We start from the raw sequence: 12,572 nt of genomic DNA on the forward strand, positions 1-12,572 counted from the left end.
TTTTATTGCTGCAAATTGTTTCCTACTAGTATGAAACTGCATTCATAGATCATGATCTCTAATTTATCTACAGCTGGGAAGAAATCTGTGACTTCCCAGGGAAAAAAAGGGCATTTAAAAATGGGAGGCAGACTGACTTTTTACAGAGTCTGACAGTGATAGGACAAGGAAAAGGGTTTTGAAGTCAAAGGGGAAATATGGATTAGATGTCAGGGGGGAATTTTCTACTCGGAGAGTGGTGAGGCTGCCCAGAGAAGCTGTGGGTGTTCGTCTCTTGAGGTGTTCAAGGCCAGGCTGGATGATGTCCTGGGTAACCTGATCTGGTGTGTGGAAACCCTGCCCATGGCAGGGAGATTGAAACTAGATGATCTTTAAAGCCCATTCCATCCCTGTCATGTAGAGGAGGAGTCTTTATAGTGTTGGGGGTTGATGGTTCCTCCACGTAGATGCTTGTGGGACTTTCCTCTCTATTATACTTTTAGACAATTCCTGAAATTCTGCTCTGTCTTGTGGCATGATTCCAGAGTATGTATGCCTTGAGGGGCTCTGCCACTGTACTTAACAGATAGAATGGCAGGAAAAGAGAAGAATTAGGGCTTTTGTAAGCCAGATATAAATGTCAAGCACACTTCTTAGTGGAATTAATTTTGTCTTCTCCCTAGAAGAATCTCATCATGATTTCCTCAAAGGTGAAGATGTCTTTTTAATTCATTTCTTATGCAGGAAGAAATTGCCTGTTTGCAAGGACAACTTAAAGAAGATCACAGACACGAACTAGATTCCTTAAAGTCTTCCCTTGCACTTCAATATAAAGGGGACCTACTGAAAATGAAGATGGACCTCTCGGACAAGTATATAGTAGAAATAGAGGAAATGAAAAGAAAGCATTGTTTAGAACTTGAGCAGCTCCGTGCCAGACTTTCAGAAGAACATATTAAAGGTAAGATAAACTTACAGATTGGGAAGTGAAACAGCAAGCTGATTGTGTGGATAGCACCTTTAAAAAAAAAATAAAAAAAAAAAAAAAAATTTAAAGGTTATCTGATGAAATTGTTAATTTTTTATTGCTTTATTTACAGAGAAAACTTAAAACATGTTAATCACTGGTATTGAGCACTTTGCTTTTCGACTTTTATGGGGATATTGAGTTGCTTTTCTTAAGATTTGGTGACCTGACGGTGGTTATTCTGTAATAAAATCTACTGCAACTGGGGAACAGGAGTTAATCACGTTCCATTCTTGATGCATGGAAGGCCAGTGTCAATTCCTGAATGAACACTAAAACTTGCAAAGAAAGATTTTATCAGGCATATTTAATGACTGTCATATTTGGATGAAGTAGGTCATTTCTCAGTCCTTTCCATGGAGTATAAAAGTCATTTTCTGGACTTGATAGCATTCTGTTCATTTGACATCAATATCTTTTTCCTCTTATGTTTTTCACTGTTGTTGCGTATTTATTGGTATGAATTTTTTGAACAAGGAAATATTTGTGGGGAACAGGTTTTGTGATAGGTAACTATTGCTGTAGAACTCAGGATAAAATTCCTTTTACAGCTAAACTTAATGAGACTTTCTACTGGTCAATTTTATGTAATTTCTTAACAGTTACTGTTTTCCTTGACAAATGCCTTCTTGTAATTTGTATGAATATGCAGACTTGTATGCATTGTTGAGGTGCAGGTAAGGGATGATGGCAGTTCTTGTATCTGTATCATTTTTCTGGGAGCGTAGTATGATACGCAAGTATTTGAACTCATCATCCATACTTCACAGTTAGTTATGTAACACACAAATATAATTATATTCCACTGTATGTTGGTTAAAAGTATCAGTGCAGCTCCTTTAATATGCAGTTGCATTTCTTGTGTTCAATTTTATTTATTTATTTTAACTGCTGGACAGTATAAACTACTGCTAAATTAGAATGTCTGGAGTTTTCTTCCAGTGATTTTTTTGGAAAAATTATTTATTTAAATAGTGTATGTAAAAAATAACTTCCGTAAAACTGCCACTATATTATCTAAAAGGAAAGCCAGCACCTGTGGCTGCATTAATAAAAAGGAAGTCCTGTCACAGATTTTATGATCCTCTGTTTATGTCAATACTGATAAATTTTGATAGTGATAATAATGTAAAACAGAGTACAAAATCATTGTGATAAGTGATGATTGTTGGGCTGTAGGATTACTGATAAACTGCATAGCTGACAATATTCAGCTTTATTGCTGTACATTAATAAGACCTGTTAAAAGAAAATAAATTCTGGCGAGTAATTTCACTATTGTTTTGTTTGATTTTTGTGGTGGTGTTTTTTTTTTTTCCCCCCCACAGAAATCACTAAATTGCGCCTGCAGAGTGCTCAAGATGCAGCACGTCAGGTTGAAATGGAGGTGGCCAAGCAAGTATCTGTGCTGGAGGAAGAATACGAAGTTAAGCTTTCTCTCCTCCGCTCTAAGGAACAGCATATTGCAGAGCTTTCAGAAGAAATAAAGTATTTAAAGGAAGAGATAACTAAACAAAAAGACTTTTTTCTGCAGAATGAAAAGCATCTGAAAGAGCAAATGGAACAGGTAATCCATGTTACTGTGCTGTTTGTATAGACCTGAGCAAGCACAGATCTGCTAGGAACACATGGCACTTATCTTTTACACGTACCTGATTAATGATATTAGCTTCAAGTTTAAATGGAATTGCATGGATACACTTGAATATTGGAATGTAAGCCTGTAGTTCAGAGCGTGTTAGTGTTAAACACTTGAAAGTTCAGGTAGTGTGGAAGGGAAATAGTGCTTTGAGGGTTGAGCCTGTCCATCTTTTCATTAAAATGAGTCAAACATGCACACACCACTTCTGATGCATGTACAGAAGTTCGTCATCCTGAATATGTCCCTGCTACCATCTGCGGAGAAGCACCTCATAGCCGTGAGTAAAGTGATGCAGTTATGTACTGTGATGTGTCATGCACTAATGGAGATTTTAACAAAAGTGATGTAGCAGATGGAAAAAACCTTTCTTCTGATTGGGTCCCTTTGAGGCAGTTTCTGGTTCTGATAGGACTGTTTTCTGAAACAAATAATTTTTCAGACCAGATTTTTGGGGAAAAAAAAAGAATAGGACAACAGATTTCTGTTTTGATTTTGCTCTGGCTCTTTGACTGTTAAAGCTTAAGAGATTGAGAATTGTGAAATCACTTAGGTTGCAAAAGACCTTTTAGGTCAAGCTCAATCATGTCCTGACCTACGGAGTCTGTAACAAAACCATGTCCGTTAGTGCCACTTTCACACATCTCATAGCTGCCTCCAGGGAGGGGGTTCCACCATTTCATTGAGCATTCCATCTGATGCTTAACCACCATCTCTGTGAAGAATCTCTTCCTGATGTCCAATCCAAACCACCCCCAGAATAATTTGAGACTATTTTCTCATTTCCTATCACTTTTCACTTGAGAAAAGAGAATGACGCGCTTCTTACTGCAACCTCCTTTTAGGTAGTTGTAGAGAGTGCTGAGTCTCCCTTCAAACTCCTCCAGACTGAACAACTTGAATTTCCTCAGTTGCTCTTCATAAGTCTTAGTTTCTGCTTCCCTCACCAGCTTGGTTGGTCTTCTCTGTATGTGCTTGATCAACTCAATAACCTTCCTGTAGAGAGGGTCCCAAAACTGAATGCAACATTTGAGGTGTATTCTCACCAGTGCTGTATGCGCTGGTGGTGGACTGGACAATCAGTTTCCTGACCTGGCTGACCACACTGTTTCTTATACAAGTCTTTGGCCTTCTTGGCCACACTATTGCTCTCCTGGCTCATGTCCAGATAACTGTTGACCAGTACCTCCAGGTTCTTGTCTACTGGACAACATTCCAGCCACTTATCTCCAAGCCTGTACTGCACTATGGGGTGGATGTGACTCAAGTGGTACCCAGTGCTTACCTTGGTTGAATGTCTTGCAGTTGAACTCAGCCCATTGATTCTGTCTATCCCGATCTCTCTGCAAAGCCTTCCCACTCTCAAGTAGGTCAACTGTCTTGATATCGCCTGCAAACTTTCTGAGGGTGGATTTGATCCCCTCATCAAGATAACTGATGCACATTTCATTTGGCTTCTGCTCTTCGCCTCTCAGAAGCGAAGTAAATTGTTGCCTCTCAATTTCTGTTCTTCAAAAGATGTTTTCGTGGATTGTGTGTTAATCTGCTTGTTTGTTTTTTGCTTTTCTTTTCTGCCTCTTTATTTAGCTTGTAGCATAAAGGAATGTTTAAATGCCTCTTCAAAAGATATCTTCTAAGTGAAAGCTGAAGAAAATACGTTACTTGATATGTCACTTTTATTTGATCTTTTATTAGCTTTGTTTTTCCTTTTAAGGAATAAGCATGTTGTTTCCTTAGTTTATGTGCTTAACCTTGTGTTTTTTAGGGTCTTTATTGCGTTTTGTCATTTAGCAGTCATTTGGTGGTTTGCTTCTGTTTTTATGCTAGATGCTTTTTATGTTGCTTTTTGCTACATACAAGAACTATCCTTGTAATGGACTTCAATGACGTGTATAAAATATCACTAGGATGTTAAAGAAGAGGAGAGGTTTAAAAGAAAATGTTAATGATGCTCAGTATCATTTTCAACTTTTAAAGTTGAACTCTTGAAATGAAGAAAAGTGACCACAAGAGAAAATAACAGAGAGTACTAATAAATTTTGCTTTAATTCTTTTTTTTCTCTTCTTTTCTCCAATTAATTCTTAAAAGTGAGCTGAATTCAAGTTATATAAATTTATACTTCAGCCGTACTTTTGTTCAGAAGGATGGCTTGGATGCAAGAATTGAATCTCTCTTAAGACATTAAATGCTTGAGAAGATTCACTTCAGGCACTTCAGTTTGGTTGCTGTTTGTATGTATTTTTTAATAACTGTATTCACAGGTAAAATTTAAAATCGCTGAGGATCATGAGAATGAATTAAAGGAAGCCAGGGAAGAAGTTCAGAAAATAGAGACTATGTACAAAGAAAAAGAGAAGAAATGGAAGTATGAAAGTGAGGACCAGAGAATCCAAGCAGAAGAGAAATTATCGTTGTTGCACACAGAACTGCAAAATAGGTTGGAATATGAGAAGCAGAATTTACAGAAGGAGTTTGAACTTCGTGAAACTCAAATGAATCAGCTCCAAGATCACCAAGCAGCCAAAATTGTAGAATTAGAGAAGTTGGTAAAAGAGCAGCAAAACAACTTGCAACAGCTAGAGGACAGCCTTGCAGTTGCACAGGTTACACAGAAGTCTCAGGAACAGTATGACAGTGACCTGCAGGCAGCCAAAGTGCTTATGGCAAAAGAAATGGAGAAGGCCAAGCTTTGTCTGCAGGAAGAGTGTGCGCTGAAACTTATGGAAGCACAAAACAAGTAAGCCTTGAGTATTTGAGCACTTCTGTTTGCTGGGAATGAGTAGTCACTGAGTCAGTCATCATTGCTACTTTTTTCTTATTTTGCAATTAGTGAGTGACGTGATGTGGGTTTGTCACTTGATGGCACCAGTTTACTTATTTATGTAGTGCTTACTGTACCAAGGTATAGTAAGGATGTCCATCGTTACATCTAGTCTAGCAAATAAATGATCTGTAGGTCTAGTTCTCCTTCTAACAGTTAAGATTACATCGCAGCTTGTATTCTAGTCTTGGAGGAGAAAAAGTGTGCATGACATACAGATGGAAAAAATTCTTGCAATGTTTTTTAAGATTGTTCAAAGTGTTCAAATGAATTTGAGCATATCTTTCCTGGCAAATAAAACTTGTTATCCACTGAATGATGAGGCTGATGGGCCATATATGGTGTTCTTTGGTGAAATAAGTTCTGATTGGAAATGAAGATTTTAAATGCTCAGGTCTGCTCCTCTACTATCCTATTCCCCAGGCCTTATTTTATTATATTCAGGGAAATCTTTAAATATGTTTGTATTGGCATACATTACTTAAAGTTTATCCCTGTGATTCTGTCCTCTTCAGACACATGCTTATTTGAACAGGATTGGAGAAATAATTACAGTAAGAAAATGCTGAAACCAGGAACTTAGCCTTTAAATAACCAATCGCTTTTTAATTACTGGTGTCTGTACGAAAATAATGCTGTAATTGATTGCTGCGAATTGCAACATTTCAAATACTGTGTCTTCTGCACTGAACTTTGAAGTAGATCTCAGATAGCTACTGTCAATTTGGAGAAGCCCTTCAGTATCCCTCATATGCTTCCCTGGTGGATTTAAGTCTTGGTCTAAACCAGATGCATTTTGAGATATTGCTTATGACTGTTTACTTGCAGACAATACATTTGAAATGTACACATTATACATATTGTGTTTTAGATGCTATCATAGAATATTTGCTCAATCTTGTTTTGATACTCGTTTTGTTTTTGTGGGCTTTTTGTCAGTGTTACTTTTGTGTGCTACACCGTCAGTGTGTTTTAAATGAGATGGAGAGAGCAAGGTTTGCTTGTTACTCTGTATTAGTAGAAATGTAACAGGAGTTCAAGTTTAGCTGGTAATAACCAGGTACAACCAAATGACATTGCCTAGACAAAGATGTGGCTCTAAAATCATCTTTTGGTTTGCTTTGAATTAGTTCTGCATTAGAAACATTAGAAACATTAAGAGAAGTTATGGAATATAAGTAAAGCCTTGTTCCTGTTCTTCGTTTATTTATTTATTATTTCAACAAAAAGTGCCTGACAATATTCTCTTGACTTTACTGGAAATCATTTAGATTTATGGAGGAACACAAAGCTTTGACTCAGAAGTTCACGGCTGAGCAAGAGATTCTTCTCCAGGAGCTGAAGAAGGAACATGTTGATGAGCTAGAACTCCAAAGTCAGCAGCTACAAGAGAAGCATAAGCAGAAAATTTTATCTTTGACAACTGAATTTCAGAGAAAGCACCAAGCTGAAATTAAGACACTTAAATCTACACTAGAAAGTAAACAGCAAATTCAGCTTGAAGCTTTTGTTGCCGAACTTCAGACAAAACATCAAGCACAAATTGATGCGCTGGAGGCTAAACACTTATCAAACCTGGATTCCTTGGAGTCATCCTACCTATCTGAAATTCAGAATATAAGAGATGAACATAGGCAGGTTCTTGAGAAGCTACAGCTGCATCACACAGAGCAGCTCCGTGAAAAGGATAAAATGAATCAAGCATGCCTTGCTCAGGAGATAGAGATACTGAAATTAAAGCATGCTGAGGAACTTCAGCTAGCACAAAATAATTTGAAAATTGAGCTAGCTACTGTGCATATGGAAAAGCTTAAAATTATGGCTGTAGAAGCAGAAGAAGCTCATAAGGTGAGTCAAAAATAAAACTTACTTTAGAAAGTGAAATTTCATGTTATATTTTTAAGCCTGTGTATGTGTGAGAAGCTGTTGAAATTTGTGGGATCACTCTTGTTCTTTGGGTATATTTTCTACAACATCTTTTGAGCCAATACTAAATCTTAGGTGGCTATACTGTGAGTTGAAATAGGAAACTGAAGATGAAAAGGAATCTTTTTAAGAGACTGAGCAAGTGAAAAAATGTACCGAAAATGTTGCAAGTCAAAGAGTTAGGAAGACTTAGCTCACTACTGTAATAGAGGATGTTCCAGAGGGCTGTAATGTGTTTTCTTGTGGTGTGTGGCTTTTTTTTTTTCTTTTTCTGTTTTGGTTGGTTTGTTTCTCCTCACCAAGCCTACTCAGCTAGCCTAATGGGGTTTCTGTGTCTACGCAGACTCAGAGGAAGGTCTTCTGGTGAATAAGGTATTTTTTTTCTGTGCTGTCTGCTAACTAATCTTAAGTCTGCACTTGAATTGTTCCTTAGTGTAGGGACTTCTACAAAGAAAAGGTTTAATATTGTGTCAATGGGGAGTTCTATCACAGACAAGGGAAAAAGTAGGGAATTTACAGAACTATTACTAGTTGGAAATGGTATTTCATTTCAACGATACAGAGTGTGTGTACTTTTTATGAGACAACATTGCTCATGCTTACTTCAACTTTGATACAGAGGACATGCACTTTACCAATGGGTTACAAAAATATTTGTACTTTATTTTTACCGTTTTGTTTTGTTTGTTTTGCTTTAAATTAATGCTTAAACAGGATGATTTGAAAACAGCTCTACAAAATCAGAGAATTTTGCTGGAAGAAGAAAAAGGTCTAGCCTTGGATATATTACGTGAGGAAGTAATGCATATGGAGGAAAAACATAGAAAAGCACTGCAAGAACTTCAGAATCTTCATGAGGCAGAAATTAAGAAGCATAAGGAAGAACACTCCAGGGAGATGGAAAAGGAATTGGAGAAACTAAAAGCACAGCATGAGCATGAACAGAAGGTCAGAATGTTGGTAAAACCTTAACCCAAAATAAGCCATAGTTTCACATGGATTAAATTCAATCTTATTAACTTTAGAAGTAAGGCTATATATCCAGATGCTTTTCTGGATTTCTTGCAATAGTGCCAATTGATAAGAAGAGATGTAGTTAACACTTTACAGCCTTGCTTTATCTAAGAGGACCTAAGAATTCATATATGCCTTATGCATTTGCCTTATTTTTTAAAATTTAAATCCTTGTTTATAATTTTGTCTCTACCTTTTGGGGAACACGTGCTTCCTTTTGAGTTCTTGTTCTTTTTTAATTCAATATTGTAAAGCTCTCATTTAATAGGTAATAATTTTAATAGGTAATAATACTAACTTTGTGGAAAGTAGCTGCTCACTTTAAGCTTTTATTGCTGAATAACTTTACTATTGTACATTTTTTTAGAGAAATGATAGCATGTAATACTTTTTCAAATGTGTTTTCTCAATAATATTTGAAAATCTTCCTTGTTGCCCTTAAGGCTTTACTATTTCTTCTTCCTGGAGATGCTTACATGTAAGCTTAATGAAGGCTGTAAGGCATATAAGCTCATAATGAAGGCTAAAATTCAATGATAAATAAAATTATTTTTAAGTATTGAATGGAGGAACTCATTTTTGAGTGTTGATGTGAGGAGTTGCAAATAATCAAGATATTCTGTAGTATATATTATGCTTGTATGTTAGAAGTAGTCACAAACAACACTAACTTTATCCAGCTGCAACCAAACAATACAAGATATGTTTTAACTTGCTTTTTCAGTTACTAATTTGAAAATGATATAGTCTGCTAAGTAACTCCCTAATTCCTGCGTTACTTTTGTATTACTTTGTGCACTTCACAAAAAGTGTTGCTTTGAGGAGACCAGTTTTCACTGTGTTCCTAGGGATTGCCAGGCCCTAGAGTTGGTATCAGTTTCCAGTTGGCCATGATGAATTACAAACTCTCTTTACTTTTGGAAGAAAAGTCTGCCTGGGAAATTAGTTTTGTTATTAAGTTGGAAGTACTTTTTATTATTAATGTTTTAGGCTCTCAGTCCTAAAAACAGGATTTCTTTCTTAGTGTAGTTGAAGAGATGTATGAGGGATCTTTTCTGATATTTTTGGTGGATTTCCTTGTTTGAAGTACAGTTACTCATGAGATAATAACACTAGACAGCCACTTAATGATTAATCCTATTACAACAGGAGAAATCTTGTCTTAATAAGAGATGCTCTTTTTGTGTTTCTTTCCTTCTTGTGTGTGTGTGTGTGTGTGTGTGTGTCTTCATAGAATTGCAGAATAGCTTGGGTTGGAGGGACCTTTAAAACCCATCCAGTCTGAACCCTTGCTATGGACAGGGACACCTCCCACCACATCAGGATGCCCAGAGGCCCATTTAGCTTTCTCTGAACTCTGCCAGGGATGAGGTACCCACAGCTGCTCTGGACAGCCTGTGCCAGGACTTCACCGTCCTCTGAGTAAAGGATTTCTTTCTAACATCTAGTCTAGATCTATTTGCTTTTAGTTTGAGTTGTTACCCCTTGTTCTATCACTACACTCCCTGATAGAGTCCCTCTCCAGCTTTCTTGTAGTTTCCATTCAGGTACTGGAAGGCCAAAATAAGGTCCCTTTTGATTTTTATTATTATTTTTTTTTCTTTCCTCTTAGTCATATGTCTATTGGAAATCAAACAAGTAGGGAGTAATGTTAATCTTACTTGGTGGTCTTGTGAATTTAAGAACTGTTTGGTACCTAATGGCTTCTCATTACTTCTTACCTATTTTTGTAAATTTGCTTTTCCATACTGATCATGAATATGGATAGCAGTTCTGTATGGCCCTGAGACAAATTGTGGTGAAAATTCTCCTAGGCTTTGGCAGACCTTAATTGTTTGTTTTCAGTTTAGTTTTTTTCCCTTGATTATAACACTGTGGTTAAAGTATTTTATACTACTTCCTTGTCTGCAGATGTATGCTTCTGCGTCAGCCTCTGAAGTTGAAACTGTGAGGACAGCTCTTCTGTCTCAATTTGAGGCAGTAAAAATGAAGCAGCAGCTTCAGTTCCAGGAAGAGATTGAGCTGTTGAAGTGTCAGTCAGAAGTACTCCTTGAACAGCAAATTGCACAGCTGAAGGTAGGTAGAGTTGAATTAACATGAACTTAAAAGTGTGTACTAATAGCTTATTTTTCTGAAAATGAAGAATTGTGCCAATCAGTTTCCTTGCTTTTTCCACCTAAACAGAAAAGTGATTTAAAATCTGATGGAAATCTGGTACTTTTAGTTATTCAGAGTTCCTTTGTATAATCTGACATGCCCTTAGTGGATGCACTGCTTCTGAGAAGTACAGGCAGACTGGTCCAGTGATTTTGACAAACAACTGTTCTGGTTGAGGACATCCTCACACTGCTTTGAGCCTGTTCATTTCTGTCTTGCTATTAGCTGGGCACTCTGCTGTCTGAGTCTGGAATCATTAGATGAACATGGCTCTTCTGCCTTCCTCTGCCTTGCTGATTCTAGGTGGGGTTTGTATTGTTATTTCCAAATGCCAGTGTTGCTCTTTGGTCTTGCCTGTGATGACAGTCCTCGTGGTGTCATCGAGCAGTATACACTCATCAGCTGAGGAGGTGGTGATGGAAGACTTATTCCTCCTTAGCATCTTCCACAAAGGATTCGAGACAGTATAGATGACTTGTGTTTTGCTTCATGCTTTGAAGTCTTATTTTATCCCTTGAGGAAAAAAGTTGTTGTTGTTGTTTGTTTTTTTCCACTTAACCAAACAACGAGGAAAGCATCTTTCACCCTGGAATATAACTGGTGTTCATAGTTCAACTTGCATATGTTCGAGTGCACCCTCAGCAGGTTTGCTGTTGACACCAAGCTGAGCAGTGCAGTTAATACAGCAGAAGAGAGGGATGCCAACCAGGGTGACCTTGATAAACTCGCAAGTGGGCATGGAAGCATAACAAGGTTCAGCAAAGCAAAGTGCAAGGCTTTGCACTTGGGTTGAGGTAATCCCAGATTTGTGTAAAAGGTGGGAGAACTCCTTGACGGTAGCCCTGCTGAGAAGGACTTACGGGTTCTGGATCTAGATCAGTTTGATTTGTCAGTTTGAAAAACTGAATATGAGCAAGCAGTGTGTGCTTGCAGCCTGGAAAGCCAATGGTATCCTGAGCTCCATCCTGAGGGGTGGCCAGCAGGGCAAGGGAGGTGATTGTCCCTCTCTGTTCTGCTCTTGTGAGGCCCCAGGAGTACTGCATCCGTGTCTGGAGCCCCCACTGGAAACATTGGAGCTTTTGGAGAGGGTCGAGAGGAGTGCCACAAAGATGATCAGAGGACTGGAGCACCTCTCCTATGAAGACAGACTGAGGGAGCTGGGCTTATTCAGCCTAGAGAAGAGAAGGCTGTGGGCAAACCTCATTGTGGCCTTCCAGTATTTCAAGGGAGTTTAGAAACATGAGGGAAATCAACTTTATGTACAGGTAGGTAGTGATAGGACCAGGGGGAATGGCTTTAAATAAAAGGAGGGGGATTTAGATTAGAAGTTTATTACTGAGAGAGTGGTGAGGTGCAGGACACTGTCACAGTCCTCTCTAAACCTATGTTCATGATAACAGGCCCACAAACCCACCAGCCCAAAAAATGGGGGAAGGGAACAAAAGGGAAAAGGAAAAACAAAAAACAACTGCAACAATCTCAGGAGGAAAACAAACGTAATTTATTAATTATAATAGCAAAAATACAAATTAATCGGGATTGAAGCTAATAAATTGAATAAATGAGAGTATTTCTGAAAACGGAAGTTCTTACTCTGATCTGCCAGGGGGCAAAGAGATAGTCTTGTGACTTACAGTCAGTTTTCTTTTTCCCTCTCCCTGGGAGACAGAAACTTCTGAGAATCATCGTTCATTCATCTCATCTGAGACTGGAGCTGCAGCATTAACTTTTTAACTCCCAGTACGCTGCATGTATTATGTGGAATACTGCTAATAAACCACAAACAAACAGTTTGCCCAGAGTGGTTGTGGATGCTCCATCCCTGGAGCATTTAAGGCCAGGTTGATGGAACCCTGGGCAATCTGATCTAGTACTTGATCTAGCAGCTGGCAATCCTGTTTGTGGCAGGAGATTTGGAACTTGACAATCCTTGAGGTCTCTTCAAACCAAAGCCATTCTATGATTCTATGATGCTATGTTTTTGGTTGTTTTTTTTTTTTTTTATACA

The 12,572-nt window shown here is 37.9% G+C and overlaps 1 protein-coding gene across 11 annotated transcripts in view; it reads left to right on the forward strand.

Annotated features, from left to right (window-relative positions):
* The window catches only part of PCNT (pericentrin), a 100,983-nt gene that overhangs the window by 28,089 nt on the left and 60,322 nt on the right, over nt 1-12,572 (forward strand). For all 11 annotated transcript variants that reach the window (XR_002116427.1, XR_002116428.1, XM_019616812.1 and 8 more), the window contains 6 exons: nt 724-940; nt 2,335-2,573; nt 4,908-5,383; nt 6,739-7,315; nt 8,108-8,341; nt 10,319-10,483. Coding sequence is in view for 9 of the 11 variants with exons in the window: in XM_019616812.1 (XP_019472357.1) it covers nt 724-940; nt 2,335-2,573; nt 4,908-5,383; nt 6,739-7,315; nt 8,108-8,341; nt 10,319-10,483 (1,908 nt within the window). In the remaining 2 variants the exon portion in view is untranslated. The remainder of the gene's footprint in view (nt 1-723; nt 941-2,334; nt 2,574-4,907; nt 5,384-6,738; nt 7,316-8,107; nt 8,342-10,318; nt 10,484-12,572) is intronic.

The sequence above is a fragment of the Meleagris gallopavo genome, chromosome 7 (genome assembly GCF_000146605.3).
Source record: "Meleagris gallopavo isolate NT-WF06-2002-E0010 breed Aviagen turkey brand Nicholas breeding stock chromosome 7, Turkey_5.1, whole genome shotgun sequence".
Taxonomy (NCBI): Eukaryota; Metazoa; Chordata; class Aves; order Galliformes; family Phasianidae; genus Meleagris; species Meleagris gallopavo.